This window comes from Anguilla rostrata, chromosome 11 (genome assembly GCF_018555375.3).
Source record: "Anguilla rostrata isolate EN2019 chromosome 11, ASM1855537v3, whole genome shotgun sequence".
Taxonomy (NCBI): Eukaryota; Metazoa; Chordata; class Actinopteri; order Anguilliformes; family Anguillidae; genus Anguilla; species Anguilla rostrata.
The window spans coordinates 37,972,859-37,998,952 of NC_057943.1; the positions used below are offsets into that span (position 1 = coordinate 37,972,859).

The 26,094-nt window shown below is 43.3% G+C and overlaps 1 protein-coding gene across 1 annotated transcript in view; it reads right to left on the minus strand.

Annotated features, from left to right (window-relative positions):
* LOC135235089 (copine-5-like) overlaps positions 1 to 26,094 on the minus strand; it is a 225,068-nt gene that overhangs the window by 158,054 nt on the left and 40,920 nt on the right. The window contains exons 3-4 of the mRNA XM_064300284.1: positions 1,310 to 1,350; positions 108 to 154 (exon numbers count right to left, since the gene is read on the minus strand). Of these exons, the coding sequence (XP_064156354.1) occupies positions 108 to 154; positions 1,310 to 1,350 (88 nt within the window). The remainder of the gene's footprint in view (positions 1 to 107; positions 155 to 1,309; positions 1,351 to 26,094) is intronic.

Consider the following 26,094-nt stretch of genomic DNA (forward strand, 5'->3'; position numbering starts at 1 on the left):
ATGACAGAGCAATCAGCAATGACGGTCATCGGCCAAACTTTTTAGCATCGTGTGGAATTTTTCAGCTGGGACAGGGAGTACCATAGAATAAGCTGAGGGTGCCTTACCTCTCTCCACTGTTTGGTTTCCACTCCCTGGGTGTACAAGACACACACTAGAAGAAGAGAGAGAGCAGATGGAGAACAGACTCATTAGCCAGGCCATATGCACAGAGGCAGTAAAGACACAGCCAAAATGCCACACACAGCACAGCATACTTTTTCTCAGTGGGGTATTAAACAGAAACAAGATAATAAAATCTATGACTTTGCTCAAGAACCAGGGCTTGACTTCTTTCTTGAAGCCCCTTATGCTGTTCGTGAATATTCTTTCATTAGCGCAGATTTCTCAAATGGAACAGTGGGAACAGGGGGTCTCTCACCCTGAGCGACCCAGGCCTGACCCCGGCACTGGTGAATTATAGACTTGGCATGGATGGGAGTTCCTGACTGCGGCGGAATGGTGCATCATGGGAAGCTGTAGCCATTGACGGAGAGTTGGCAGGCAGGTCGCGCTGCTGATTTAATCGAGGGCCCTGGGCAATGTAAGAGCCAGATACCTGCCCTGGGGGCCACAGGGCGGGGGACACCTGAGATGCCTGTAAATAACCAGCACTCTTCCTGACTCGGGGCGGGGGACCTATTTGAGCAGTTAATTTAAAAGCAGTGGGCTCAGCGGGGGGGAGGGGCTTAAGGGGTGAACAGGCCTATCGATACAGAGTCCACAGTTATAATGCTTGGGCTTGGCAACTTTGGCAATCTCTCAGCACTTCAGAGTCGTTTCTCTCCTCTCGAGCGAGGCTTCCAACACCCCAGCGAGGCCATTAGCATTCGGTGGGCCACACGGGAGCTGCGCATGCATTGTGGGAGCTGCCGCAGACGCACGGGAAGAGGCGCTGCTTCATTTTGCAAATGAGATGCCGGTTTTGCAGGACGCTCGGAAATAGCAGCATAATCAAAATCACAACCAAGTTTGGCAGAAGTGGGGAAAAGTTAGGAAGGTGCAAGAAATGAGAGTAATATAGCAGAGCAAAAAACTTTTGAAGCAATGTAGAAAACGCCTGTGGGAAGGTTTAATACAGGCTTAAGAACTGTACATCGTGTTCCACCATATAGGCAGAATTTCATCAACAGGGATTCATCCACATTCATGTTTTCATAGGCAATAAGTTCAAAAAGAATCAAACATGACTGCAACCACTGTATCAGGATGAGGCCACATTTTACCACAAAGGCACAAAAGAGCAGTACACTGCAAAGTCTGTACTCACATGGGTCTGATTTGGAGAATGTGTCTTTGTCCAAAAGATTCCTGGAAAAAAAAGATGTCAATCAGTACAAAAAGTACACGATTATTATTGATTGTGCATAGTTACATTTTGATATAAACCAATAAGGCTTTTATAAATACATACATCATAAATACAGATTAATCATGAGCAAAAAAAAATTTTCCTTCGGAAAAAAAAAAAAAATCAAGGCACTGATTGGATTCAACTCGAGAATTAACAAAGTATTAGCCGTCCACAAGGATGGTCACTCACCAGTCTAGCTTAGGCCTACTCTATTCTGTCATTGGCGGCATACAAGTAATCGCACACTGCTACTACTAGTACTACTTTCTATCACTGGGGGCGTAAATTAGGTTTAACCCACTTGGGGTGCATCTGCACTTCATACAGTAGCAATCCCAGCAAGCTAGCATGCTACATTAAAACTATGCAATCTGTTAGCCACTAAAAGACTGTTCATGTTTACATAGCCTACCCCCATCGTGTTCGTTTTTTCCCCACCCACGGGGTTAAATGTAACATTTCACTCCATACTTTCAGTCAAATTGCTAGTGAATCTAGCTCTAATAATATACTTAGAAGTGAGCCAAATACAGAAACTGTTGGTTATTTCCCCTACCTACTGGACTGAATCACAACACAGATTTTGGTACTTCATTTCAGTGCTGTCTTTTTCTTCACTAACGTTATACTCACTCTGTCGACTAACAGCAGGTATCGTTAGCAAGCTAGCTAATGTTAACCTTGTAAATCCCACTTAAAACCCAAGGCTTTTTGTCATCTTAAATAAACCCCATTATCTCCAAAATTATATGCAGTACAGACATGGTTCAAGGCTTGAAATGAAGAGCAAATCCCCTGATCCTATAGGACATATGTGTCAAACTCAAGGCCCGCGGGCCACATCCGGCCCGGCATACAATTATATTCGGCCCGCGAGATCATTTTATATAGATCTATTATTATTGTTATTAATCGACCAGCGATATGAAGCGCTGATAACACACAAACTACAGATCCCATAATGCAGCGCAACAGCTCTCTTGCCCAACGATAGGTTACACGGGAACATTCCCGCGTCAATCAACTCAAGCGTCTGTTGCTGTTTACAACCCTACTGTAAAGTCAAAGCTAGCCCCTAACAATGGCGAAAAGAAAGGTTGATTCTGAAAACAGAGCCTTTCAAAACCGATGGGAGGCTGAGTATATGTTTATTGACATTGCTGGTAAACCCGTGTGCCTTATTTGTGGAGGAAATGTGGCTGTAATTAAGGAATTTAATCTAAGACGGCACCTCGAGACAAAACACCAGGATAAGCTGAAAAACCTGAGTGCAGAGCAGAAGCTACAGAAAGTAGAAGAGTTAAAGAAGAATCTGAAATCTCAGCAGACGTTTTTCACCAGAGCGAAATCACAGAGTGAAGCTGCTGTGAAAGCAAGCTTTATTGTGGCAGAAGAGATCGCCAAATCAGGCCGGCCATTTACCGAGGGAGAGTTTCTGAAGAGCTGCATGATGAAGGTGTGCGATGTCTTGTGTCCAGACAACAGGCAGATATTGGCAAATGTAAGCCTGAGTAGAAATACGGTTGCTGATCGGGTTTGTGAGATGGCCACTGATTTAAGAACACAGTTGATGGAAAGAAGCAAAGACTTTATTGCATACTGTCTTGCTGTGAATGACAGTACTGACATGACGGACACTGCACAGCTAGCCATCTTCATCCGTGGAGTGGACTCCAGTTTGTGCGTTACAGAGGAAATATTAGAAATCGATTCACGGTACAACGACAGGAAAAGACATTTTTGAAAACGTAAACGAACTTGTTGCCAAGAAAAGATGCCAAGCATCCAGCTCTGACAAAACAGCATAAGAGCAAAGAAAACTGAATGTTTTGATTTGTTATTTTTATTTTTTGCTGAAAAGCACAAATTTTATTTATATTTCCAGAGTTTTTTGGACCATGCTCATATTTTGAATTTGTATAATTTTGACAAGAGATATTTTTATGGAGAGCAAAGTATTTTAAGTTGCATAAAGTTTAAGTTAATTTATTCTAGAATAATATTCCTGTCTGTTTTTATTCATATTTATGTTCAAAAAACATTTAGTTTTAGCGTGTTCAATAAATGTTTATCCTGTTTGGCCCGCGACCTAAAGTGTGCTTTGAGTTTTGGCCCCCTGTGCAATTGAGTTTGACACCCCTGCTATAGGAGTCTCACTCTGTAAAATACAGGAAATATTTATTCTGAAACACAAAAAAGAAATACAAAAATAGTTTCTGTATTTTCTTTCCTCTATAGTGATTATATGTACTTCTGATACTGGACGAAACCAAATTTATTTTTCCAATTATACCCCAGGATGTGTACAACGCCACAATAAATGTTTGGAGTGGATTTTTCACTGTAAGATAACATAACATAATGACGAGAACAGGCCATTCAGCCCAACAATGCTCACCATTTTACTGACTAAATTGTACAGAGTGCACTGATTAACTACAGACTAGAGAGTATCTAACACTGTATCAAGCCTGGTCTTCAAAACTCCCAGGGTTTCTGCCTCTTCTACATGACTCGGCAGGCTATTCCACACATTCAGCCATGTTCACAAAACATTTCTTAAATTATTCTTACTTTTGTTCTTAAAAATGTTTCTATGAAAAACCTATATGAGATTCATGACACATGTGCAGACCTTTGTTTTTGTGCATATATCCCAGGTATATGAGATGATGAATGCTAAATTTTATGCACAATCCAAATTTTTTTTATACTTCTAGCAATTAATCACAGACATTTCAGATTATTATTTCTACACATCCTCTTCCATTCCCTCACCCCCAGTCATCCAAAGCCACCCTTACAAAAATTTTGTGTTAAAAAGATTTAATTGGCGGTCGCAATATAATAAGAAGTCTTGACAGCTTCCATCTGGGCAGTCTGCACCTCCCCACCCATTTCACTCTCTGACCTTCCTGCCCCACCAGTCCCTAGTTTAAATAATCCTGTGCTACTTTAAGTATATGCTGGCCCAGTGCAGCAGTACCCCTCTGGTTCAGGTGCAGCCCATCACGCTTGCACAGGTCACCTCTCTCCCAAAAGGAGTCCCAGTCCCCCATAAACCTGTACCCCTCTTTTTTACACTTGGTTCATCACCACATAAAACGTTGCTTGCACGTGGTACCAGTAGTATACCAGAAAATACTACCGTGGAGGTTCTGCTCCTAATATTTTCTGACAGCTCAACTAATTTCTCCTGCAGAACATCAAACCTACCCTTACCTATGTATGCAGGCTACTTTTCTCCCAATGTCACTATTTGACACCACAGACACCAGAGACTCCAGTATGCAGTCCAAGGTTATATTAATGATATAACAAGTAAAATGGAAAATATTAGCACATAATGTGTTAGTAACCTTATAATCTTTGGTCATAATATAAGTATTTTTAAATCATGATTTTGACTGCACAGGGTCTTTAATAATGATGCTCAGATAGCCCCATGGGGGAGTGTTCTGTTCACAAATAAATAATCTGACTCACCTTTGCATTAAATTGAAAAGATGCTCTTTTCTAGAGCCACTTAAAAAGTGCATTCCTAGAGGTTTAAACAAGGAAAAGAGAGAATGCCAAGCAATCGATGTTATAATAGATAGCAGTAGTCAGCACATAAACCTGCAAGTACTTTAAAGTAGCAAATGGGTTTGAGGGCACTGTGGTAGTTGTAGGTAGAGCTGGTAAAATGATATTCGCTCAGTTAACCCCTGCGTACAGATGTCAAACGTGGCCAATAGTCACTCATTTAGGAGGTGCAATATTTAAAGCTTTATAACTCCAGGTTTGAGCATCACAGTGACTTGGAAAATGGCTCAAATGAAGCAAGACCCTTGTACCATTTGCAATGCAATTACTAAAACTATATTAGTTTATATTCATAATTTAGGTAGAAATAAAAAGCCACAAATGCAATTAGCAAAAATGCAAAAGTGAAGCCCTTTAGTTTGAAATTAAACACAGAGAGATTACATATAAAATAGGTGAACGTATACATGTCCAGGATCATAAACTCCTTGATGACAAGCGCAAAGAGGGTGATATGTGGAAATACTAAAGTTAGACAAAATTGTGCATCACTGTAAATCTTACTATAGTCATATTTCACTATAAATAAACTGTTTTGACTCATTAAACTCACCTTTGCATCATTTTCAAGTGCTATCCTTCCAACAATATAGGGCATTGAGGCAAAAACCATATCCAAAACCTCTCCAAAAATGAATAAAATGCTTTTTGTCCATAATAAAGCATATGAAGTTGCCCTAATACAAAAATATTGCGACGCACTGTGGTACACATATCTAAATATGTAATCATTCAGTCTTTTATGTATTTTTGCACGCTATGTAATGTTTGTTTGCATGGGGATGGGATGACATTTTACAAATGTTACTATTTATGATCACTCGAAGTGAAATGTTTCATTCATCTAGCACATATCAGAACGCAGTAAATTTGAATGAGTATTTTCCATGCCCTAAGTTTAGCCCATGGAGATACTAATATTCAAAACAATAAATGACAACTGAATATTGAAAGGGACATCTTTACATATAAAACCAATGGTAAGACTGTATATTTATTCCATATTAAGTCACAGATTTCGATAGTCGAATGACATGGTATAATAACACAAGAATTCCTCTAGTTTATTTTGCTATTCAGTGAGTTTTTCACTATTGTGTCGGCATACCTTCAGGTTATTGTTGGCTTTATCTTGTTGCTAATTTTTGTTGAAATAATATTTTTACGAAATCTCACATGGATGCTAGTGTTCAGTGTGTCATGCATGGGGGGTATAGTTGCAGATAAGACAGCAGGGAGTGGTGCTTGTTACAAAGACGACCTACGTGACAATGGTGACACTTAGAAATTCCATATTTGGCACAATTGTTTTGTATCATCTACTAATGCTAGAACACAGAGTTTGTTGTTGACACTCATAATTCGGTTGCAGGGGCACCGAATGTCTGAGTCAAGCAATCTCGGTACACCAGTGTCCTGGCCACTAGTGGGCTTGTGCAAAGGGGTTAATTGAGAAAAGATGCAGTGTAAACAGTTGTGTCTCAAGTCAAGCTAGACAGTGACTCAGTTGTCCTCTCAGCTGGTTCACTGTTACAAAAATGCAACTTATCCTGAGAGTACACAATAATACCATCATCAGGGTCATGGGGGGGCTGAAGCCAATCTTAGCAGACATTGGGGGAAAGGCAGGAATGCACCCTGGACAGGTCACCAATCCATCACAGGGCCTACACACAATTTACTCACATGCAGCACCTGGAAGAAATCAACGTGGTCAAAGGAAGACCATGCAACCCTACACAGAAAGGCCCTCGACCTGGATCGGCACCTTCGGCCCCTTCTCGCTGTGAGGCAGCACTGCTCATTAATCCACCATGTTGTCCCAACAAAACCATAATCTTAATCCATTTTTGTTTTTCACCTGGCACTATATAACATGATTAGTCATCTTGATTACATTCAGACAATGAAATTAAAATAATTCTTATATCTCCCTGAAAATCCAATTTTTCATCTTCATCTACTCAAGACCACACATGACCAGATGACCAATATGTTCAACTTCAATGAACGACTGTTATAATGGCATGCAAATCAGGAAAAATAAATTTAATTTTGTCTTCAAATCAAAGATTAAGCCCAGGTATTCAGTTTTATGCACCTATAAACAATTGTCTGTGTTTCACTCCTTTGTGTTTAATTCATGCATCTACATGTCATAAGACACATAAATTCTGTGGAATAGCATATTAATTGGAATGGCATATTTTCAGCCAAGTTTCTTGTTGATGGGGCATAACCCATGAAAACAGAGTAGAGTTCATCCCAACAGTTTTTTAGGAGAGTTTTGTTGTAACTGGAATAAGAATTTTAAGAATAAGAGAATATGCTTTTCATTAATAGCTTGTTTTTTTTAATAATGAAAAGTAGTTTGTTGCAATGGTTACATTACTGGTCTGTATAGTTATACATCAGAAATGCTTCCTTTGTGCTTTGGGATTAATCTGGGCAATTGCTAAATCAATGTGCATTAAAGGTCAATTTGGGAATTTTGTATTCTAACTTTGCAATTACACTTCCATTTAATATCATCATATCCTCCTTACAAAATCCCATTTTTCATCACTTTTCATCATATTAAGACCCCAAAGGAAAGGGTCGTTCAGAAGAAAATGGAACCAGAATCACAAGCCATGACTTCATAAATTTCACACTGATTTGTTTATTTTTCAATTTCAAGAAAGCAATTTACTCATTTTTAGATTTCCTCCAGTTATCCTCATACGCAGTAAATGTGCTGGTATTCTGCTTCAGGAAAAACAGCCAATGGGGAAGAGCCCTCAGTGCCCATGCTCCAGCATATTACTTTCTATAAAATGGCTCTGGCACTGTCTCTGAAAGAGCTGCAGACAGCCAGATGTGAAATCACACCCTTAAACCCGAAACAAGGAAAATGCATTCCTCTGGATTTTGTTATGGAACAGAGCCAACAAGGATCTATAAGCATATGGATGGGGTACAACCTGTTATTTTAAACTTAAACTTAAGCATTTATAAAAGGCGGTTCACCATGGTTTGTGCTTTTAGATAAGAATACACTTTGGACACGGCCCTTGTGTGTGCAGGTCTGGAAGCAGAACCTCTGGCCTTCATTCCCCTTTACTGAGTGGCCTGTGAGGGTGACAGCTCAGTCAAACCAGAGGCAGAGCATACAGAGATGCCAACACCAGCAATGTTCAGAGGAGGCAGGAATAGCACTCCCCCTGCTCAGATATGCGTCAGACCCCATTCAACTAACTTCCTGCCAATACTCTGCTAATGTGTGACTGCACCTACAACTGAACACCTCTTCCCTAGTGCCTTAGACTTGTGATTTTTTTTGTAATTCCCCCCAAAATACTCATGTGATCCATTTAAAAAAAGCGAGTGAAAAGCGAGTAAATGGCCAAATTGGAAATCCATCAGTATTTGCATCACACGTAATTGTTGGGAGATATGAAGACTGCAGGTGTGAACAGACCACTGGGTGTGAATTGTGGAGACAAACCACTGACTGCTTTACCTCAGGGAAATGGAGAGCTCAGATGCAGTTCACTTATGGCAGCATGGCTGCAGTCATTTGTCCTGGTTTTTGTACTTAATGTATTCTAATGCTTCACATTCTTACTTTCTAAAGCATTCACAAAGAAGGTTTTCCGGTTCAGTGTAGAGCACGAAAACTGCAAGCAATTACCATTTGCACCTCATTGGGATTAAAACTAAGTACATTTGAGCGTGTTACACTACTCAAAGATTTTTCTCATTTTTAACATGGAAAACTGGAATCCTTCATCTTGGCATGATCTGAAAATGCTGCACTCTTGCAGCTGTTCATCTGCCAATTAATGTCTCCTGCTTAGTATGCACTTGCAATTAGCTCATATTTTACCACACTCTCCCCTGGAGACATTACGCCAGCGTTCTCTCATCTTTCCGAGTCCAGATGTGAATGGTGGATGGCAAATCATTTTCAGTCAGTGTCAAAAGATGATTGAATCCCTGTCAGTGCTAAAACCAAATGTTTACAAACGCTGTCGTTCCAAAGGGCAGTTTATTCTGTTTTCTTTCATATGAATCCAGCAGCTTCCGAAAGGCAGGAACCTTCAAGCTAAATTATCGCTCACCTAACACAAGCAAGGAAGAAAGTTGACTTCTTGAAAGTTACAGCAATATTACTTGACGAGGAACTGGTGATTTAACGCAAAGATTCTTCCTTGAGTTCCACTGGGAAATTGTGGTTTTTGAAGAAGGGTGGACCCCCTAATTGAATAACCTAACTATACCAGAGATTCAATTCACTGAAGCTGTCCGCTTCATTGAATCCCAATGAGTCTTCATTAAATGTGAATAGAACTTTTTTTAGTACAAGCACAATATATTTTTCATGCATTTTTATGATCACTATTGTAATAGATTGAGCTTAAGGGGTTAATGTTCTAGCTTAACACAGACCGTTGTGATTGGTTAGTCTGGTCACATGTTGTTTTGGAGAAGTTCAGTGGAAGACGAGCCTAGCACGTAAGAGAGTCTTGTGCTGTACCGGCTAAAAGTTTTGCAGTAAAGTACGTTTACTTATAACCCGCCTGCTGTCTGGAGTGCCTCATTTAAAAAGCCCGCAAGATATCACAAATTGGCGACGACGATGACCCGTCTGCAGTGAGAGGAAGCGACGGAGCAGAGCTGTGAAAGAAAGGCCCGAATTTCCCTAGCTGCGGAACAGGCTGAGCGTGGCGCTTATTGGACGAGGGGAGGAGATCAAAGAGTCGCGGGAGGACTTTGTGTCCTACCTGGAAAGGTTTGAACTGTGGCTGGTGGCGGAGGAAAAAACGGTCAGTGTTTTTATAGCAGTCATTGGTCCCGAAGCATACAGACTTCTGAAGAATTTAGTCACGCCACAAAAGCCGGTGGCCATGACTTATGCACAGTTAACAGCGGCGTTGCAATCTCATTACCAACCGAAGCCCTTGGTAATTGCGGAGAGATTCCGTTTTCAGAAGCGCAATCAAAGGGAAGGAGAGTCAGTGGCAGATTATATAGTGGCATTAAGACAATTGTCAACGCATTGTGAGTTTGGGGCACATTTTGTGAGGGCGGGGAAGGGTGAAGACCAGACGCGACCAAACAGGGGATCTATAAGTTACCAAAGGGCACTCCAGTAACCACTAAGTCTCGTGAGAGACGAAATAAGGGGGTGCTATACTCCTAGGGGACGTATCCCAAATAATGAATAATAAACCCCTAAACAGGTAACTGAGGAAGAAGGAGTATATAAGGAAAATAAAGGAATAGGGAAAAGAGAAATGAAAAATAAACAACTTCGAACCGAAGCTGAGAAAAAGAAAATGTCTTTTCAAAAACAAACAGAAGAAGTTCTGAGGCCAACTAAAACCAGGGGGAAAAACTGGTTAGTAAAGGGTAGAAAGGTTTGTGCCCCAACGGTGACACAATAACCCCTTAAAACCGCCGGCCTCAGAATCTGGACCTATACCGTCCTAATACCTCTTTCCAAAAAACAAACAAACTGAAGTCAGAATTCTTTTTTAAATCTCTTTGTTCTTAAATTCCTTATACCTTTCTCAGGAATACGACAGGGAACTGGCTAGAGCAAAACACGTTACACTCAAGCACCGTTCCACTGCCTACTGACGCTTTAAATACCCAGCCACAGGTGTGGCTGGTAATCAGCGGAAGATGTGAGCAACCCACAGGTGAAACCGATCAGAGGTAACCCTGCAGGAATGCATGGAATGTTCAAGCAGGAACAATCCTCCCACAGGAACCAAACGATTAGCCGAGTGGCTAATCTGCAAGCTCGAACTAGTCGTCCCCACACCCCAAAATAACGATTAGCCGAGTGGCTAATCGGAATGCTAACCACTGAGCCGGTGCAGGCACAGAAAAATGATCTACCTGCACAGAAACCGTGACAGTACCCCCCCTCTAAGGACCGGCCCCAGACGGGCCCTCGGACCCACGAGAGCGGAAATCCCGGATCAGTTCAGGATCCAATATGTCCCTAGAGGGAACCCAACAACGCTCCTCCGGACCATAACCCTCCCAGTCAATGAGAAATTGTACCCTACGGCCCACACGCCTCTCGGCCAGAATGCGACGCACAGTATAAACTGGTTCCCCATCCACGAGTCTAGGCGGAGGTGGGGGTTTGTCCACAGGGGCCAACGCGCTTATTAGAACTGGCTTAAGACGAGAGACATGAAAGGTAGGATGAATTCTCATGGACCGGGGCAGCTGTAGGCGAACCGTGACTGGGTTAATTCTCCGAAGAATCTTAAATGGACCAATGAAACGAGGAGCGAGTTTACGAGACTCCACTCGTAGAGGGAGGTCGCGAGTAGAAAGCCAGACACGCTGACCCACCCGATAGGAGGGCGCAGGTCTGCGGTGTCTGTCGGCAAGCCTCTTTTGACTGGCTGACGAGCGTAGCAGTGATGTACGAACTCTCCTCCAGGTGGACCGACACCGCTTGACAAATGTCTCTGCGGAGGGCACCTCGATGTTCTTCTCCAATTCTGGGAAGAGTGGAGGTTGATAACCACATTGGGCCTCAAATGGTGAGGTCCCGTCGACGCGTTACGTAGCGTATTGTGCGCGTACTCTGCCCACACGAGTTGACGGCTCCAGGAGGTGGGATTGGAAGAGACCAGACAGCGGAGAGTGTTTTCCAACGTCTGATTTGTGCGTTCCGTCTGTCCATTGGTCTCTGGGTGAAACCCTGATGAGAGACTGACAGACGCCCCCAGAAGCGAACAGAATGCTCGCCAAAAACGCGCGGTGAACTGCGGGCCACGATCCGATACTACGTCTTGAGGTAACCCGTGTATTCGGAAGACGTGGTTAATAACTAACCGGGCGGTCTCCAAAGCCGACGGAAGTTTAGGCAACGCTATAAAATGAGCCGCCTTCGAGAATCTATCCACGACGACTAAGATGGCCGTGTTGCCATCAGAGGGTGGCAGCCCAGTGATAAAGTCCAGTGCTATGTGACTCCAAGGGCGACTAGGAACGGGCAAGGGACGTAAAAGACCCGACGGTGGAATGCGAGAACCCTTGTTCCGAGCGCAAACCGAGCAGGCCGAAACATACTCCCGCACATCCCTCTCCATGCCAGGCCACCAAAATCGCCGGGATAAAAAATCCTTAAATCTGTGGACACCCGGATGACAAGTCAGATGCGTGGAATGTCCCCAACGCAACACCTGGGCGCGTACCCTAGCAGGGACAAAGAGACAGTTAGGTGGACCTCCACCGGATCCGGCTCAGACCTTTGAGCCTTCCGGACCACTGACTCAATCCTCCACATAGCAGGAGCTACAATCAAAGTGGGGGGAACAATGGGCTCTGGGGAGCGGTTGTCGTCTGATTGGTCATAGATTCTAGACAGGGCGTCAGGTTTGATATTTTTTGAACCCGGACGATAAGTAAGGATAAAATTAAATCGGGCAAAAAACAAAGACCAGCGACCCTGCCGCGAATTCCGTCTCTTAGCGCTCTGAATGAACTCCAGGTTTTTATGATCTGTCCAGACCGTGAAAGGATGTTCCGCCCCCTCCAGCCAATGCCGCCACTCCTCCAGAGCCAGCTTGACTGCCAAAAGTTCACGATCCCCGACGTCATAATTCCTCTCCGCTGGGGAAAGGGACCGCGAGAAATATGCACACGGGTGCACCTTGTTATCTACAGGGGACCGTTGAGATAAAATGGCTCCCGCGCCAAGCTCAGAGGCATCCACCTCCACCACAAATGGAAGTGCCGGGTTAGGCGTGATGAGAATGGGCTCAGAACAGAACATAGACTTTAAAACCCGGAAAGCCGCATCGGCTTTGGATGTCCAAGCAAAATGAACACTGGCCTCCTTTTTGGTCAGCACAGTGATCGGTGCGGCTACTGCACTAAAATTGCGAATGAAACGCCTGTAAAAGTTGGCGAATCCCAAAAACCGCTGCACCTGTTTAACTGATGTGGGTGGGGGCCAATTCTTAACTGCGGAGACTTTATCAGGGTCCATTTTAATAGTTCCCTCAGAGATGATAAACCCCAAAAAAGAGACAGATTTGGCATGGAATAGGCATTTCTCGGCCTTCACGAACAGTTTAGCCTCCAAAAGGCATTTCAAAACCTGCCTGACATGACTGACATGCTCAGCAGGAGTGTTGGAAAAGATTAAAATGTCATCTAAATAGACGAACACAAATCTCTCCAACATCTCCCTAAGAACGTCATTGACTAAGGCCTGAAATACCGCCGGGGCGTTCGTGAGACCGAATGGCATGACTAAATATTCGAAATGCCCGTTATGCGTGTTAAATGCCGTTTTCCACTCGTCTCCTTCTCTTATTCGCACTAAATTATAGGCATTCCGAAGGTCAAGTTTGGTGAATATAGTCGCCCCCTGGAGACGTTCAAAAGCCGAATTCATAAGGGGTAAGGGGTAGCGGTTCTTGACCGTGATATTATTAAGACCTCTGTAATCTATACAGGGTCGCAGACCGCCGTCCTTTTTCTTAACAAAGAAAAACCCTGCCCCCGCCGGCGAAGTGGAGGGTCGAATAAAACCATTGGCCAGGGACTCTTGAATATATTCCCTCATAGCCTCGCTCTCGGGAATAGATAACGAATATAAGGAACCCCTTGGTGGGACCGAACCAGGAAATAATTCGATAGCGCAATCATATGTTCTGTGCGGAGGTAAAGTAGTGGCCTCTTGCTTACTAAATACCTGCGCAAGATCTGCATAATCGTTGGGGACATTGACTGGTAATGGAATAGTGACCGTACCCACTGTAACCAGATCCTCCATGCTGGCGGAATAAGGGTATTCCATTTCATCTGCCGTATCTTGTTCGCTATGGCTTTTAAAAGAACACCCCTCACCCGAGAATTCCTCTGTGGCATAATCGCAAGGAGAGAATGTGTCAAAACACGGATCCCAGACTAGGCTCTCCTCCCTACCTGAAGGAGGCGATGTCGCAAACTGATTGATGGGAGTAACGGTCTCCTCATCACAGTACTCAAAACTGGGCTGGGAACTAGAACCAACCCCAGGAGCCTGCGTAGTCTCCTGCTGACAGTGAGACACGCATTCCAAACCCCACTGAAGGATGGCCTCCCCAGTCCCGCCCCAGTTGATGTACGGTTTATGCCTAACCAACCAGGAATGCCCCAACACAAGGGGAAAGGTCGGCGATTCCACCAAAAAAATCTGATACGCTCCACATGTTCACCAAAAGGAACGCGCATCTGAATAAAAGCGGTGGTTCTTTCCACTAGGCCTGTGCCTAAGGGACGGCCATCAAGCGCAGTAATCACCCGAGGCTGTGGCAAGAGACGCACAGGTAATCCGCGTTTCTTTGCCCATTTAATGTCAATAAAACAATCCACTGCGCCTGAATCTAAAAATGCATTAGTGTTAATGATCTGTTTATTCCAGGAGAGTTCGACGGGGATACAGGTGCGAAAGGCTGATAACTCACGTCTCGCCGGTGGCTTACGCTTCACCGACGAGACTGATCTTTTTTGCTAGCACTGGACAACTCTTTATGCGGTGCCCTATCTGTTTGCAATAGTGGCACCTCTTGGTTCTTGATCGGAAATCCGAATCCCTGCGAACGTCCACACTGTCCACCTGCATAGGTTCTGACCTAATTCCAGTGTCTTGGGAACGAGTGGAGAAGATGGGCGTACCCAAGAGAGGTGCGATGTAAGGGGTCGTTCGACCTCTCCTTTCATCCTTCTCTCTCTCTCGTTCCCTAACCCGGTGATCAATGCGGATCGCTCTCGCAACCAATGCCTCGAAAGTAGCGGGTGGCTCACTCGCAGCCAGTGCATCCCTGACCGGATCCGACAGGGCGTTGGTGAATAGTGTCATAAGCGGTAGTTCGGGCCAGCCTGATTCGCCGGCTAACGATCGGAATGCTATAGAGAATTCTGCAACACTATTCCTTCCCTGCCGAAGACGGGTTAACCTAGTGGCCGCCTCGCTGCCCGTAACATCGTGGTCAAACACCCTTTCCATCTCCTCAATGAGGCGGTCTGAACTTGTCATTATGGGCGAGTTTGAACGAAAAAGTGGGTCAGCCCAGGCCAGGGCTTGGCCCTTAAGGAGACTAACAATAAACGCCACTCTTGATTCGTCCGTAGCATATCGTGAAGGGTGAGCTCGAAACTGTATAAAACATTGTGTTATGAACCCCCGGCATTTGCCGGATTCACCTTCGAACGGAGCAGGGAGCTGAAGTTTAGGTTCCTGATTACTCGAGAGTGCTAGTGTGTATGTCTGGGGAGGAAAGGATTGTGCTTGAGTACTGGGAGCGCGAGCATCGAGTCTCCGAAAAAACTCAGTTTGGAAACGCCTTGTCTCCTCGCGTTCAAGACGTTGCTCCTCCTCTACCCGGACCCGGTGTTCCTCAAAACCTCGCCTAAACTCCTCGGAAGCCACCTGCTGGCGACCCATAATCTCTAGCAGGCCGGTCAGTGTAGCTTCCTGGCGGCGTGACGCCTCCTCTTGTAGGGCCAAACGCTCGCACAGCTCTGCCTGTTGTGTAGTGGTGTTCACTTGTTGACTGTGCAACATTTGTAGCCCCTCTGTATGGGCCGTCAGGATGGCTTGTTGAGCCGTAACAGCCTGATCCAGGCCGATGGTCGCTGGTACTTCCATTTGGCTTGAGTGTTCTGTGAGGGCGGGGAAGGGTGAAGACCAGACGCGACCAAACAGGGGATCTATAAGTTACCAAAGGGCACTCCAGTAACCACTAAGTCTCGTGAGAGACGAAATAAGGGGGTGCTATACTCCTAGGGGACGTATCCCAAATAATGAATAATAAACCCCTAAACAGGTAACTGAGGAAGAAGGAGTATATAAGGAAAATAAAGGAATAGGGAAAAGAGAAATGAAAAATAAACAACTTCGAACCGAAGCTGAGAAAAAGAAAATGTCTTTTCAAAAACAAACAGAAGAAGTTCTGAGGCCAACTAAAACCAGGGGAAAAACTGGTTAGTAAAGGGTAGAAAGGTTTGTGCCCCAACGGTGACACAATAACCCCTTAAAACCGCCGGCCTCAGAATCTGGACCTATACCGTCCTAATACCTCTTTCCAAAAACAAACAAACTGAAGTCAGAATTCTTTTAAATCTCTTTGTTCTTAAATTCCTTATACCTTTCTCAGGAATACGACAGGGAACTGGCTAGAGCAAAACACGTTACACTCAAGCACCGTTCCACTGCCTACTGACGCTTTAAATACCCAGCCACAGGTGTGGCTGGTAATCAGCGGAAGATGTGAGCAACCCACAGGTGAAACCGATCAGAGGTAACCCTGCAGGAATGCATGGAATGTTCAAGCAGGAACAATCCTCCCACAGGAACCAAACGATTAGCCGAGTGGCTAATCTGCAAGCTCGAACTAGTCGTCCCCACACCCCAAAATAACGATTAGCCGAGTGGCTAATCGGAATGCTAACCACTGAGCCGGTGCAGGCACAGAAAAATGATCTACCTGCACAGAAACCGTGACACATTTAAGTGAAGCTTTGAGAGATCGCTTAGTGAGTGGGCTGGCCTCCAAGGCGATACAGCATAAACTGTTGATGGAGAAAGACCTTACGTTTACACGAGCGTGTGAGATAGCACAGTCAATGAAAATGGCGTCAAAAAATTCTCTGGAAATCTTAGGGAAGTCACAAAATGCGGCTGTAAATAAAGTCTCTAAAAAAATGTGCAAACAAGGGGAAAAGGCAGTTTAGATATGGAGGTGAGAACTCAAACAGAGAAAATCAGACATTCACCACGGGAGTGTAAATTTAAAAATGAGAAATGTCATGCCTGCTTCAAAACTGGACACATTGCAAGAGCATGTAGAAGAAGAAACAAACAGCAAGAGCCCAGTATGTGAAAACTGGGGATCAGACAGTAAACAAAGAAGAGGACACCTAAGGAGTGTTCACGGTGTATACAGCGTCCAGTGGTAAAGGAGGCATCACAGTGAATGTGAAAGTGGATGATAAAGACATTAGCATGCAATTGGATACAGGTGCTGCAGTGTCCCTGGCGTCTGAAGTTTTGCACCAAAGCAAATTCCCACATTTACCCATAAAAGGGTCCAACATTAAACTGAAATCTTACTCTGGAGAAAACATTCCATTGCGCGGTTATGTCTTGGCACCAGTACAATATGGTGACCAAAAGGCAACTTTGCCTCTTGTTATAGTTCAAGGCAATAGGCCTGCCCAGATGGGGAGGAACTGGCTGGAAAAATTTAAGCTAGATTGGAAGAGCATGTTCGCAGTAGAAAAAGAAACAACTCACAGTGATCCCGAGTTGCAATCAGTGCTGAAGCGCCACTCACTGGTGTTTTCTGAGAATGTTGGTGCAATTGAGCATTTCAAAGCAACCATACGAATGTGGCTTGGTGCACAACCAATATTTTCCAAAGCCCGCCCTGTGCCTTACTCCCTGAAGTATGCGGTGGAAAAAGAACTGGATAGGTTAGATAGAGAGGGGATAGTTTCAAAGGTGGAACAAAGTGAATGGGCGGCACCGACTGTGATTGTTCCGAAGGCTGACAAGTCCATCCGCATCTGCGGGGGTTACAAAGTCACAATAAACAACCAATTGGAAGAGGTAACGTACCCACTGCCCAATACGGAAGGTTTATTTGCGACCTTGGCGGGAGCGAAATGGTTCACCAAGTTAGACCTTTTTCATGCTTACCAGCAACTCAGACTAGACAAAGACTCTGAAAAGTATTTAACCATAAATACACATAAGGGACTATATCGTTACCATCGCCTCAGCTATGGCGTTGCAAGTGCACCATCAATATTTCAAGCTGTGACGGACCAGGTTCCTCAGGGGCAAGAAGGGGTCACCTGTTTTCTGGATGATATTTTGATTTCAGCTAGCACGAAGGAGGAACACTTAAAAAGGCTGAATGCAGTGTTAAGCCGTCTAGAATGATATGGTGTGAGGGCAAAGCTGGCAAGATACAGATTTTTGCAGAGAAACGTGCAGTATTTGGGGCACCTGATAGACCAAGATGGCCTGCACCCCACACAGAAAAAGGTGGAGGCGATCACAAATGCCCCAAAGCCCTCAAATGTCACAGAGTTGCAGTCGTATTTAGGCTTGTTGAATTATTACGGCCGGTTCCTGAAGAATATTTCCAGCGTGCTCCAGCCATTGCATGCACTGTTAAGAAAGGAAGAGAAGTGGAGTTGGACACCAGCCTGTGATGAGGCTTTCAGGAAGGGAAAGGAGATGCTGCTGAACAGTACAGTCCTGGTGTGTTACGATACTGAGAAACCGCTGAGGTTGGCTTGTGAAGCCTCCCCATATGGGGTGGGGACAGTTACTTCCCATGTTATGAACAATGGAGAGGAGCGTCCTAGCACATTTGCATCGTGCACTCTAACAGAGGCCGAAAAAAAATATGCGCAGATAGAAAAAGAGGCGCTGGAAATCATTTATGGAGTGAGAAAATTCCATAAATATTTATATGGACGCAAGTTTACCCTTATCACAGATCACAGATCCCTTGCTGGCAATACTGGGGCCAAAAGCAGCAGTTCCCACACTAGCCGCCCTACGGATGCAGCGCTGGGAGTTGATTCTGATGGCCTACAGTTGAGATTGAATATAAGAAGTCGGCAGATCACTTCAGTGCAGATGTCATGTCCAGACTTCCTCTAGGGGAGACAGATAAAACAGCCCAGGAGTCCAGCATATTTTGCTTCTCTAATGTGGAAACCTTACCAGTGTCAGCCCATGACATAAAGGTAAGCACAAGCAGGGATCCTGTGCTGAGCAAAGTCTGGAGCTACACGATGAATGGTTGGCCTGGTCACCTGGAAGAAGAAAATCTGAAGCCTTACTTAGTGAGGGGACATGAACTGTCTGAAGACCAGGGATGTATCTTGTGGGGTCTCAGGGTTATTGTTCCACCAACCTACAGCGTTAGCGTAGCGTTAGCTAGCGTTTTTTTAATTGTTAGCTAACATTAGATTATGTTAATTACATTAGCTAGCTAGCTAACGCAACGTTACCTGATATGAGAGATGGCTACTGACTGTGCACAACATTGTCTAAACTAATGTTGCCTTTCCTGACATGGTCCAGTAGCTAGCGTTATCTGTGCAAATAACTATGTAATTTAATAACGTTACATTGTCATCAAATGTAATACGAAATCTGCATCAACAAATAATATGACCTCTCATGTTACACAAAAACATTTTAGGGTTCCATAACGCTAGCAGACACCGGGAAAAAAACACCGCCTACCCTCTCTGGCGGACCAACCACTGATGGGTGATGGAAAACGTGTCACTAACTGTGCGCCGCTTGTGCTTTTTTCCCGGGAATGTCGCCACAGGCACCCAGTTTTTTTATCATAAATTATAATAATAATAACAATATAAATTAATATAATAATAGGCACAATCACCATTGTGTTACCTAATTCAGTGATATATTGTGACTTAACAGACATTTATTTTAATGAAAATCTTTAAGAATAATTTTCACAGATGCCTCAAATGTGAGGAGAACAACAGTTCATCACTTCATAACTAAACTGAATAGCCGTGAACTCATCAAAATAAAAAAATCAAGACAGAAACCTTCAAGCAGACAAAGAAAAGCTTTTTTTTTCCTACAGAAACTCCACGCTCACCACTGATTGGCTAAGGCCCCTTGTTGAAGTTGATAATCATGCTTAAAGCCTGTTCATGTGTGAAATTGCAACAGCACCTCTCTGACCTACCAGGCCTCTCTGCTGAGTAAAGCACCACCCTTTGAGTCTGCGATCCTGCAGCTCTACTGCTGTGGAGGCCAGGAGAGTTCAGATTTAACAGCGACCAGGTCACCATCCACTCTTTAAGCAAGCAATGTTGCAATTAACAACAAGAACACAAATACCCCAAATGAGCCTGCTGAAAATGTCTAAATTGCTGAAAGCAATTTAGACATTTTCTAGAAAATTGTTTTCCTCCTTAAATGAATCTATTACTTCATAAAATATGAACTGATTTTTGTAGCATGATAACTTTGTGCAAGAACTGGCAACGATCCATAGAAAAGGAGAGGATTAAGAGGACACTGTATTAATGCATCCAAGCAGTTCTTCGCTGAGAGAATATGTAGATCATTCCCTGATACGATCATCTCATACAATATTACCCGGCACCTATTAAGAAAAGGTTATTGGTCAGAAGTATTAACAGCACTATGCATTTCATGATGCATTCTCAAAGAGGGCACCATGAAATGCAGTTATGGGTATGGCTAAACTGAGAAAACCCAGATTCAATCAACACTTGTCCATAAGCTTTAAATTAAAATTTTAAACCACTTTTGGTCACAAGCGCAGGTGATGTAATGGTCAATGGTGATTTAATGGTGTGTTGATCACCAAACTGCTCAAATTGTGTCTGAAAAAAAGAAAGTAAAAAGTAATAGTTAAGGAAAAATATTGAGTGAATACAGATTTTTCTTCTAATATGGCAGACACAAAATGACATTTATCATCTTGGCGAAGGACAGCGCTGTTTCTCTGGGCTCCTTTCAACTGTCCAGAATTGGCTTAACTGGCACTGTACACCATTCATAAAGGTTGCAGCTTGAGTACTATAAACACAGCTGAACCTGATACAGATTGTGATTATCTCCACCTTTCCCACTTCTTTTTTTCAATTTTAATACACTGTTAGCAAAATCTGGTTTTATACTTCAGAGGGGGAAGATAATTGACATATGATACCATAAATGCGTAAATTGTTCCTGGAGATGGATTCGCCAGTAATTAAAGATTCCCCTTAATGGTTTTATTATTCACTTAGTCCAATGGTGAGCTCAGTAAATAAGCAATGAGTTTAGGCAATATTCACACACAGCTAATTCAGTTATTTATAAATTCAACATTCTCCCTTGTGTGAAAAACAGGGTGCACTGTCTCACATAGGTGCAGGTGCAGGCTACCATATGAAAATTTCCATACACACCAGGTGAATGTGAATAGCAAGTGATTAAGTAAATAATTACATACCTTGTTTAAATAGCACAAACAACATTATGGTCGTTTATTCTTTGTTAATGAATCGGAATACAATTATTCAATGCGCTTCACCAACATAACCAAAATCAGTCTCCTGGGTTTATGTATCATGACCATACCTCTGTTTGGCCCTGTGGATTGAAGGGGTGCTCATTTTTTACTCTCTTGAATCTTTTGATTCGTTTGCTCATCACGTCAAATTAAATAACACGCCCCTGCATTTTAATGAGCTCTACTTCTGAAGAGTGAATGAAAAGATTCTGTGGAATAAAATGGGAAATCAAACAGACGGGCATGGGTAGTTCGGTCTGCACCCAGCAGACCGAGCCATGCCCTGGGATCAGAAGTATGAAAGGGGAGGGATCAGAATGGGGCCTAATTGCATCCATTCAGAGGCCGACGCCAGTGTAAAAATAGAAATAATTGAAACGGTGCTGCTGAACAGCCTGGACAATCACTATTGCATCTAATTCTCCCTCACAATCTGCATTTATTATCCCCCTTAAGAAAGCTATGAGAAATTACAGTTTAAATGTGTTCCAGCAGGGGGAGGGGGGAGGGTGTCTTATTGTAACAACCATGTCTAATCCTCCAACCTTCATGTTCTCATTACAGTCCTAGACAGAAATGGCTCAGACAGGCTGCTCTTAGGACTGGGAACGCCTCTCCAGACCTGCATTACCAGCTCATCCCCAGAGAGTTGGAGTAATCGTACTGAAGCAGGTTCACACTGAGGCAGCTGTGGAATGAGATGGATGCACACACTGGCCATTTCTCCTTTTCCAGAATGGGAGGGTACTGCCGTTGTCTAAAATCATGTCATCCAAAACATTCAAGTTGTTCTCGCTCCCCTCATCTTCCAGGTTGAATCTAAATATTTTAACATATCAATCTGGCCCCGCACCATGGAGAACCTTCCCACTGTCAGCCGATGTGCGCCGTGCTCTGATCTGGGGAAGCAGGCTTGGCAGAGTGATGAACGAACGTCCAAATGCAAAATTCAATCTGTCACTGACTGACACTGACAGACTGACAGGAGAAAAGATCTGTGTGCTGAGAACTTTTCCCTGCTGGGACACAGCTCAGAAACACACACATCCCAACATTACCATTCAGCTGTAATGGAACGCTTCTCAACACCGCCTTCCAGCTGTAATGGAAAACTTCCCAAGACTACCATTCAGCTGTAATGAAACACTTCCCAACACTACCATTCAGCTGTAATGGAACACTTCCCAACACTACCATTCAGTTGTAATGGAACACTTCCGAACACTACCCTTCAGCTGTAATAGAACATGTCCCAACACTACCATTCAGCTGTAATGGAACACTTCCCAACACTACCATTCAGTGTAATGGAACACTTCCCAACATCACTGTCCAGCTGTAATGGAACACTTCCCAACATTATCAGTCCGCTGTAATGAAACATTTCCCAACATTATCGGCCAACTGTAATGGAAAACTTCCCAACATTACTGTCCAGTTGGAATGGAACACTTCCTACTATTACTGTCCAGCTGAATTCTTAACATTTAACAGATTGAATAACTTGTTGTTTTCTATTAGTTTATTTGTCTGCTGTCATTTTCAACTCTGCTTTAAACTAAAGAAATTATCTGAGACCACAGTGTCAGCCTGCAATTTCAGCCTGACTTTTACTTTTGATTAACCACCTGCCAATATTCCTTGACGACAAGGGTTTATTTTTTCAGCCAGGACAGCAGCAAAAAACCTCAAAAATTAAAAGGGGGGGGGAAGTACATTCAGAGAAAAATGGCCAGTCGCAGAGAATATTTCTATTATTGAAGTATCAATTTTGAATGAGAATCCTGGATGGATTCTTCAGACAGCCTAACTGCAGCTCTGAAACTCAGTTTCACAGTTTCATAGTAATTCAGCAAATCATGGTGGGCTGAGGATCCTTTTCTGGTGAAGTCGTACAGAAAGAGCACCCGGCGACCCAGAGTCTTTAAATAGAGACGTTTCTCCCTCCCGTATAATGTGATTGACCTACAGTATCTGGAGCGAGCAGGGGATCAGTCGCAATTGTGTATCTCGTGACTCACGTCACTGATCAATTACATCCCGAAGGCTCTTCAGTCACGTCTCATAATTCAGTGCCTAATGAACAAAGGGGTTGGAGTATGGTAATGTGGCTCAGTGACAAATGCTATTACAGAACATCTGGTGGCTTCCCTGTGTATTCTGACCCCATCACAAACAGTGCAAAGGCACTGGAGAAAAATAGCATTTCGACGGCGTGTGCCCATGACTGAGCTGCCGCGCTGTTTTTAATTACAAACGACTGCAGGACTCCTGACATCGGTCCTCCGTTTCTCCTTTGGTGGGGAAGCAGTGTGTATGTGTGTGTGTGTGTATCTGTCTGTGTGTATGTGTGTGTGTGTGTATGTGTGCGTTCTTGTGTATGTGTCTATGTGTATGTCTGTGTGTATGTGTGTGTGTGTGTGCCTGTGTGTATTTGTGTGTTGTGTGTGTGTGCGTGAGAGTGAGAGATGTTGTTATTTGTTTGTAATTATACTCTGTGGTTGTAGATGCTAAATCACAAAAAGGCGGACGTTATCTCATTCTTAGAACAAGCTGACCAAGGCCGGGTTTATGAGAATGACAAAACTAAAAATTATTGGCTGTTTTCACAGGAGCCCAGTTGTGATGCAGAAAACCAATTCTGAATGGACCATTTAGCCTGGTGATTTATTTTCTCATAAAACAAAAAAGAAATGTTAAGTAAAAACTAGTTCATATTTTACCAACAGATAGGCATCATGCCACACAGTACCACCAATGGCAAGACTAAATAAACCCTGATTTCTAACGTATGGGACCTTCAAGTATGCACAGGTTACCTTTTTAATATTATAAGACTGTAGTGGATGATGAAAAGCAGTTTGGACACTACAGAATCTCAACACAGAAGTCTCATAAGGGAACTGTTACGGCTGCATACAGTACAACCACCGTAAACATAGAGAGGCCGACACCTTGTTTGTACGAAGACTAATTTTTTATTTACAAAGAGGAAAAAGGTTACATCAAAAAAACTAGGAGCATACCCCAGCTACAAGGCCTGTGTGCTCCCCAGTGGGGGTGAAGCAAAGGAAGCAATCGAAGAGCGAGAGAGCCGCGTCCTCCTTCTGAAGAGGTCCTTATATAGGGAAAGCATCACCTCAGAGCTCCGTGCATAGGTCTCCCGCAGGTGAGCGCAGTACCCTACAAACAGACCGGTCCATACAGATGGAGGCAATCAGTGCCCCCACTTGGGGCAGAGGGACGTAATTGGAATATTTAATTACTTTAGCATTCTTAATAAGGAGATATATGACCAGTCCTTTGGTATGAAATTTGTTTTGGGTGCAGAAGGCAAAACCACTGATTCAGGTAGAACACCCTGCACCATCCCATCCAGTGAAAAATATTTACAATAGCCAGGCAAATTAATTTGTTTTGTTTTTCTGGAATTTACTTTGCATTAACCAAAGACAGTGGCTCAAACACAGTTAAGTATATTAATATAAGTATATAACTTGCACTTTGCATTGTGCCTTGTTTGCCATGTAGCTAATGAGAGACCATCTAACAGGGAACTGAACCACAATAATATTGTTTCGCATATGTAAACAGTTTATGTCTAAAAACATGATAATCAAATAATATATGAAATTCTGGTTTCCTGTACTGCCAGGTTAGCTTTGATTAATTGCAACACATTATTGCATTCCTACCAAACTATCAAAGATGACTTGATTACTGTAAGCGTGAATTAAAATGGTGTTTCTTAATCGGAGTGCTGGTTTTTATATATATTTTCCCTTAATTTACCCATAATTAAATTTTCCCAGTCAATGGACAATTATGCCATAGTCATTAATGAGGGAAGAACAATACTTTAAGAAGCTAAATTTATGTGCAGCTCATGGTCACTAGCTACATTCACTGAAAAAAAACCAAACAAAAAAAATAAAATGTTTCATTGAATAATTTCAATTGCAATGTCAATTTGTTACACCTATTTTTTGAGTTCATAATTGAATTTTTAGTAGATTTGTTGGAATGAAACTAAAATAATTTAATTGAGAAAACCCAAAATATGTTGGTGTAACAAGCTGAAGTAAAATTTTTGCTTTATCCAATGAAGGATTTTTTTCCCTCAGTGTTGCCTTTAAAGCCTATCAATTAAAGCATACAAATTAAATGTATTCCCTTTATTATTAGAATGGATATAAAAATGACACAGGATAGCACTATCCATTGGGTTTACGAAACCTTACTTAACCTAATCTACTGATAATAAGCACTGGAATTAAAAAAAAAAAACAGAACTCAGAGACTCTTTAAGACCAGAGGGAAGACACAGCAGAAAAAACTACCTCAGGTGGAGACCACACTGTTCTTCAGAACTGTGGCTGTGCATTATTGTGGAGTAGTACTGGCTGAGATCACTACACCTCTCAATCTAGTGAAAAACACTAACCACCTCCACTCGCTCTGTGAAAAGAATTAGCAGCCTCCACTCCCTCTGTGAAAAACACTACTCACCTCCACTCTCTCTGTGAAAAACATTAGCAGCCTCCACTCTATCTGTGAAAAACATTAGCAGCGTCCACTCTATCTGTGAAAAACACTACCAGCCTCCACTCTCTCTGTGAAAAACACTACCAGCCTCCACTCTCTCTGTGAAAAACACTACCAGCCTCCACTCTCTCTGTGAAAAACATTAGCAGCCTCCACTCTCTGTGACAAACTCTACCCACCTCCACTCTCTGTGTGAAAAACACTACCAGCCTCCACTCCCTCTGTGACAAACTCTACCCACCTCCACTACCCACCTCCACTCCCTCTGTGACAAACACTACCAGTCTCCACTCCCTCTGTGAAAAACTTTAGCAGCCTCCACTCCCTCTGTGACAAACACTACCAGTCTCCACTCCCTCTGTGAAAAACTTTAGCAGCCTCCACTCCCTCTGTGACAAACCCTACCCACCTCCACTCTCTGTGTGAAAAACACTACTCACCTCCACTCCCTCTGTGACAAACCCTACCCACCTC